Here is a 7,333-nt window from a genome sequence, read left to right as displayed (position 1 = left end):
CGGCTATCCCGAGGCCGAGCCGCGTGTGGCTTCGTTACCCCGAGAGCGAGGCCCATGTCTGGCCGAGGAGGAAGTGGCCCCCTGCTTCCTGGCCGCCTCCCGTGTCACCTGTGTACTTCCAGGTTGGTTTGGGCCTGAGCGCGGGAAGACACGCATGGTCCCCTCTGGCTTGTCCACAAGTGCCCCAGCCACGTTATGATCCGATGTGACTGCACCGCTTCAGTAGCTGCTGGGTGTGCTCCTACATGGAAACCAGAGCTGCCCTCCGTGTCCAGAGGCAGCCTTTCTTCCAAGCTTTGCAGGTTGCTTGATAGCTTCTGATCTCCCGTAGGGACCAAATTGATCGTTTTGCTTCTTGAGTCAATGGTATATTTGCTGATGGTGTAGCTTTAAGCACCAAAGAGGGAACCAGTAAATGAAGTGAAAAATACAGAGGTATGCCAGTTGATTGTCTAGCCTGACAGCAGCATTTCTGTTTGATGTACTAGCTAAAAATTGGCTTCACCGGTTCTAAAGGTCAGTATCTTTTTCAAAGTAGGTCAGAGATATGAGTTAACAGTAGCTTGCTAGGTTGGTAGTCCCAGATTTGTTCTTTCCAAGCAGGAAAAGGAGAGCATCATGCAGGAGAGGAGTGTCATTCAACCCTAGGAACCTATCTTAATTTCACAGTTGTCTTGTGTGGTGTTGGCTGGGAGGCTGTATGAAACACCAGATGTACAGAGACATCTGACTGTCCTCCAGGGGAAAAGTGGGTTTTTAACTTCATTAGAAAGTAAGGAACTTGTTGTTCAACTCTAATTCTTGTGTAGTACAGAGCTAATGAGAAAAGATCTCTTTCAAAAAGAACTTTGGTTTCTGTAACAGAAAAGCACACAGTTATATTGAATATTCTTGTCTGAGAGATGAAGCTATGGAGATTATAGAGAAAAGCTGTGTCCGTGAAGGTCAGAATTCTTATGGAAAAGATCTGTTTGGTTGCCAGTGAGATCAAGGTTTTGCCAGCCTTGATTTTGGTTTGGTTTCTTGTGATTTCACACTTAAAGATCCTGTGTATGAGCTGTTTCACAATGAAAGCTGGAACAAAATGTGTCAATGTACAAAGACATTAAGTAAAAGTCACTGCAGCTACCTGTCACTAGTCTGGACCCTGTCTAACTACAGCACAGTAAAAAACAGCCTTAATGTTGCTAGAATTTTGCATCATTGCTACTATTTCTGTGTTTAAGCCTGCGTGTATTTTATTTTTCAAAAAGGTCTTGGACTCAGAGTTTACATTAGCAAAAGAGTTTGCTCTTCTCTGCTTTGAGTTGGCTGGCCACAAGTCTTTTCTCAAACCAGAAACCAAGCAAGTACTGCATTAACAGTATCCAGTTGCAAAAATACATGTTGAGACAATGCTGCACCTCTGCAGCTATGTGGTGGAAACTGGATGAGCTTATGTTTGTCAGGAGCATATTCCATGCAGCCTAAGAGGGCCCTGAAAAAATGATGCTTGCAGGTGTGATCCAGAATATAAGATTACAAGGAAAGACTTGGAATACAAGTGCTAGTTCATGATCCTTTTGGTAACTTCAGACATTCCCTTTTCCTTTTCTCCTTCCCTGTTTCCCATGCTCCCAGTCTGGAAGCAGCTAGCACAGCACCACAAGCCATTCCTTTTTCCTGGGATATGTTCCAGACAGGGCATCCTACGCTTACTCCACACTATTTGTATTGCCTTATCAAAGGCAACTTGTGATAACTTTTCTGTTGTTAATGACAAGTACAGATTAATGTATTATCAAAGTTTAAACAAGATAGAGATGTCTCTGAGTGTGGCTAAAATAAAGCATAGCTTGTGAGAAACTTCATAAAACTTCACTGGATGTATGCAGCTGTTTGGATAGACAGTGCTGTGGAAGTTGTTATGGATGAGTTCTAAACGTATGCAGTAACAGCTTTATTAAAAAGAGGGTCTATAAATGCAGATCCTGTGTGAGGCCAAGGGAGGTGTACTTCAGTTGTTGGTCTGATCCAGAGTGAGAGTTATGCTGTGATGTCTGCCACTGCTGCTTGACTGCCTTCTGTGGTGTTGTTTTGTTTTTTTTTGCAGGTTGCCTCTCCCTGCTGGTGACAGTGCAGGATACTGAGCGTTACACCACCCTATTTGCCAGTATTACCCTCAAGTGTGACTACAGCACTTCAGCCCAGCTGCAGGATGTAGTGGTGACCTGGCGCTTCAAATCCTTCTGCAAGGACCCCATCTTTGATTACTACTCAGTCTGTGAGTATCAGGCTTGTCTCCCAAGGGATCGCTCTTCAAATGTAAAGGAACAGGGAGGCAGACATACTGGGGAATATAATTTTTTCCTGACCACAGAGTAGGTCAGGCAGTGGTGATCCAAGGATCCAAGAAAACAAGATTGGGCCTGTGATTTCCTTTGCAACGCCAAGACTTTATGGTACTGTATCATAGAAATCCCAGTCAAAACAGTTTGTCCTCCTTGTCATCAGATCAGAAGGCAGATTTAACCACATTTTATGTGTGTCAGACTTGGCAGCCCCACATTTGAAAACAAGGGTCTTGCAATATGTAGACTTAATGATTACATGGGAGGCACTAATTTGGAAGCTGGAAACCAGTGACTGTTACTGATTTTAGGCACAAACATGCTCTTTGGAGTGCAGGAAGGCTTCTAAGCAATAGTATTTAATACTAGTGGCAACACTTCATATGCAGATATTCTGGTGCTTGTTGCCTTGTTTCAGGAGTGTTTAAGATGGTGTGTTTAAACTGGCCAGCCTTAGCTTACTTGCATACTTAAGAATGAAGACTCTAGACTTGTTTGGTGTCTTGATGCCTAAATTCCATCTGATCTCTGGATGGGTTGGATAAGCATGTGGTCTATAGCCAAATCTGCAAACAGGTGTGTCTGATGCTCTGCTGTTCCCAGAGTAAGGTGGTTCAAACTCATAGTCCCCGACAAGGATAGAAAGCACGAAGGTCATGGTGTTTGCTTAGGTGGATCTCCTCTTCATGATCCATTGTAAACACAGCCATGTTTTTGACAAGGTTTGTCCTGTCTTCTCTTCATTGCAAGTCCTTTACAGACAGTGCTGAGTGTGTGTATCAGTAGTCTCCACATATCTCAGTTCCCAGATGCCTGGCAACTCAATCTTTGGTTATACTGTGAATCTCTTGTAAGAGTATTAGACAGAAATTGTCTCTAGTCTTTCATTAGAGTTATTGGGTCTCTATACAATATAGTCCTGTACAGGAATTGGATGATGGGTTTTCCTGTCTTTAGGAGCCCCACAACATATAATGGGATAGAGAAGGGAGAGGGAGGCAATCCTACAGTGGTTTTTATGTGTCTGGAGATATTTTTTGTTGTTAAATAAACACAATTTTGCTTTTGTTCCAGTAATTCTTGGAGTTCTGTGACTCTTTTCCTTGCAGTTTGTTTTTGTACTCGGTCCTGCCCTCTCACTTACCTTTCTTAGGCTCTTTGTGCTGTTGTTCTTTCAGCTGTGAGCACAGGAGCTCCTCTACAGCTCTCAAAATCTATCATTCCTGTGGCCCTTCCTCTTTTTTGCTTTTAAGCACTCCAAAGCAACTTACCCTTTCTCTTCTAAAGCCGTGCTTTGTCTTACTGAACAAAAGCAAGTGCACATGTGCATTCAGGAGTTCTCTGCTGCTTACAAGGGGATAGAAATTGGCCCTTTGAAATAACTTTTTGCATCTTATTTGATGACGTGTGCTTACAGCATACCAAGCCAGTTTAGCTCTTGGCCAGGACCCGTCTGATGACTGCAATGATGTCCAACGAAAGGTGCGCATTGTCATCCAGAAATATGGGCAGAATGAGCCTGTGCTGGGTGTTGACTACCGGCAACGAAAGATCACCATCCAGAACCGTAAGTGACTTGGCCTCCCAGGCAGGCAGTGAGCTATCCAGTACGTGGGCCTACTAAGCAAAGAAAAGCATAAATATGGGTTATGTTATCTGTGGCTTATGTATTCTGTGATGTGGCAGTGGAAACCTAAGCAGGTCTAGCAGTGGGCCCAGGAGAATATCATGATGTTCAACAAATCCAAGTACAAGGTCTTGCACCCCCTGCTATCCATACAAGCTAGGAGATGAAAGAACTGATCACAGCCCTGCCAAAAAAGACCTGGGGGTACTGGTGGATGGCAGTCTGGATATGAGCGAGCAGCCTGCTCTCGCAGCTGAGAAAGCCAGCTGTATCCTGGGATGCATCAAAAGCTGGAGAGAGGTGATCCTCCCCCTCTGCACTGCTCTGCTGAGACCTCACCTGGAGTACTGCATCCAGATGTGGAGTCAGTACAGAAGAGACATAGATCTGCTGGAGGAGGGCCACAAAAATGATTCAAGGGATGGAGCACCTCCCCTGTGAGGAAAGGCTGAGAGAGTTGGGGCTGTTCAGCCAGGAGAAGTGTCTTCCCAGAAACCTGAGAGTGACTGCAAGTTAAGGCTGAGTTGAGGATACCCAAGCATTTTGCTGAAGAGTAAAGATCAGCTGAGGAGTTCACAGGCCAGAAAACAGTTATTTCCTTCAAGAAACGCTGCATAGTTTTATAGGTGTGTCATATGCTCTGTGCTGTCCTTGGAATAATAGCTGTTGCTGCTGCAAGGTAGTTAGTTACTGGGATGTCTGGCCTAATGATTACAAGAGTATGTTTTCCAAAACCAGTGCTGGCAGCTGGCAGCATGCTTTTTAACATACATGACCCAGCAACACTCTGGTGTTTTACTGCACACAGAACTAGTTCCAGTTCTAATTAATGTTGCCTTTCAGCAACACAAGGAGAAATAGGACTGGCAGTTAATGCTATTCAGAGAATTTGTCAGTGGTCCTGAAGAGGACTGTCTGAATGTGATGGCTACCCTTGGGAAGAGGGGATATGCAGTACTCAACATTGCCTGCAGGCAAGGGGCCTTCTTAGAGTAGGGTCTGAAAGGAGTGTCAGTTTCAAATATTCTGCTCACCTCTCAGTCCTTCTCCCACAGGGGCAGACCTTGTTATTAGTGAAGTCATGTGGTGGGACCATGGCGTATACTACTGCACTGTGGAAGCACCAGGAGATACCTCAGGGGATCCGGACAAAGAAGTTAAGCTAATTGTTTTACGTAAGTTCTGTTGCCTGGGCAGCAGATACCTCCTCCTGTTCTTTTCCTTCCCACTGCCAAGATTTCTCCAGTCCTGGAAAGGTGCTTGGTAAGTTACTGTAACCAGGTATGTCAGGATCCTCTTTCTCTCCATTTCTCCCATAGACTGGCTCACAGTACTCCTCATCATCCTCGGTGGTCTCCTCCTCCTCCTGCTGATTGGAATATGTTGGTGCCAGTGCTGCCCCCAGCATTGCTGCTGCCACATCCGGTGTGTCTGCTGCCCAACCCGGTGCTGCTGTAATGAGAAAGGTGAGATGCAAGGAAATATGTGTCCATTCATTATTTCCGTCAAGACAAAAACCTGATGCAGTTTTCTGAGTTCCACTTTCTTCCTCCAAGTTGAGCGTCCGTATAGACTGCCACAGAAGGTACAGAAGGGTTCAACCTCCTTGGCTGGCTGCTGGAATCTGTAAATATAATTTCCATCTCAGCTACCTGCCCTCTTGATCCAGTTTGCAAGGAATCCTTGAGAGATTGCTCCCCTGCTCTGGTGCACCTTCACTTCATCCTGCTTCCAACGGACCTTTTAGCCTCCAGGAAATGAACTGGGGACTTACAAAACAGAAGGCTGAGGCAGTAAACATCTTAAAAAGCAGTTCTAAGGAATAACAGTTCCATGTAATTGAAGAGAAGACAAAAGTCGTCAATTAAATTGTAGAATTACAGCATGAGTTGAATGTGGATGATTTTTTCCCACTTACTGGCCACTAGAGGGTAGCCTAGATCCGTTGAATGGGCTTAGGATATGCTGAGGCGAGGTAACTCAGTGTTTTAAGTCAGGTCATCAGCTAACATGATTTTGAACCTTGTAATAGAAGTGAATTGTTTGGGTAATTCAGAATTGGTGTTACAGAAATATTAAGCATGCCCCACGGGGCAACCCAATTATTTCCCATGGAAAACTGCAAAAAGCCTACTAATACAGATATTGTAGTAAATACATGTATGACCTCCTTCTGTTCCTATTAGTTCCTTTTCTCCTGCACGCTTCTTCCATTAATGCACTGGAAAAAAAGATGAGGGTAGTAAAGAAAGTCCGGGGATAATTCTGCATTTGTTCAGCTACAAGGATAGATCAGAGAATCATAGGCTTAAGATGGCTGATGCTAGTGGCTACCTTCACACATTAAAGAGAGAGGAGCCTGTAGTGCTGTAAGTGTGCCTTTCACTGCTGAGCCTTTCACTGCTCAGGTAGGACTGCATTCAAAATCAGAGATATGCATTCGACAGGTGCAGGGACATTCTGAAGGTGATAACCAGAGGAATAGGAGAGGAACAGATAGGGCCTTTATTTTTATCTCTCTTTGTTTTCTTCTTTCACTCTTCCTTCCAAATTTAAAAGCTAAACTGGTGGAAAATTCCTTGGAAAGAAAATAATGAAGCATGTTTTACATTAAATGCTTGAAAACTGCTACCTCAGGCCACAACACTTTGAAGAAAAATCAATGTATTAGGATTAAAACTCCTGAAGTCTCCAGCTTTGTAGTTCCCTATGTTTGGAGCCAGGTTGGGGAAAGAATCGAGTGGAGAACAAAGTGGAGCTGCGTGAGCTGTGGAGAAAGGGAAGGATGTACTCAGAAGGAGTGTCAGTCCCTGTTGTGCTACAGGTGTGAAACAGTTAAAGGAGTACATACATGCAATCTGTTTAATAAATGGAGTGCTACATGAAACCAAAGAGTTGAGACCCTGAGAGTACTCAGTCTAAATGCTGCTTGCTACAGATTAACTCATGGGACAGAATTAATTGGAGCTTAGCTGTAGCCAGGTTTCTTAAAGAAGGAAGGCTTGTGCAGCCAGCCTGTGTATCCCCCAGTCTCTTCCCCTTCAGTAACTTTTAATTTCATCAGCCTACTTCAGACATTTATTAGAGGGGTAAGTGTCTCAAAGGCAATTACATGCTTAACTGTCTGCTGAAATGTATGGGCAAGAATGTTCTGTTAGTGCCTTATGGAAGATGTTGCAGTAAAAGACTGCCTCTTTTGAGATTCCAGATAAGCCATGTAAGAGAATTTTTGCAAAAGCCCCAGCTGCAGAAGCGTTTCACCCAAAGGTGAAAGACAAACCATGCAGAGTCAGGCTTTGTAATGTCTGGAACTTGCAGAATTTACTTGTAACTTCAGTTTTGATTGTCTTTGGTAGAAAGCGTAAGGCTTTTTTCT

At 44.1% G+C, this 7,333-nt stretch overlaps 1 protein-coding gene across 1 annotated transcript in view; it reads left to right on the top strand.

Annotated features, from left to right (window-relative positions):
• Nucleotides 1–7,333, top strand: part of ILDR1 (immunoglobulin like domain containing receptor 1) — an 11,941-nt gene that overhangs the window by 890 nt on the left and 3,718 nt on the right. Inside the window, exons 2-5 of the mRNA XM_010719520.3 lie at nt 2,093–2,263; nt 3,748–3,897; nt 5,013–5,132; nt 5,277–5,423. Coding sequence (XP_010717822.1) covers nt 2,093–2,263; nt 3,748–3,897; nt 5,013–5,132; nt 5,277–5,423 — 588 coding nt within the window. The remainder of the gene's footprint in view (nt 1–2,092; nt 2,264–3,747; nt 3,898–5,012; nt 5,133–5,276; nt 5,424–7,333) is intronic.

This window comes from Meleagris gallopavo, chromosome 1 (assembly GCF_000146605.3).
Source record: "Meleagris gallopavo isolate NT-WF06-2002-E0010 breed Aviagen turkey brand Nicholas breeding stock chromosome 1, Turkey_5.1, whole genome shotgun sequence".
In the NCBI taxonomy this organism is placed as follows: Eukaryota; Metazoa; Chordata; class Aves; order Galliformes; family Phasianidae; genus Meleagris; species Meleagris gallopavo.
The sequence above is the reverse complement of the archived record's forward strand: the minus strand, read 5'-3'. Positions and strand labels throughout refer to the sequence as shown.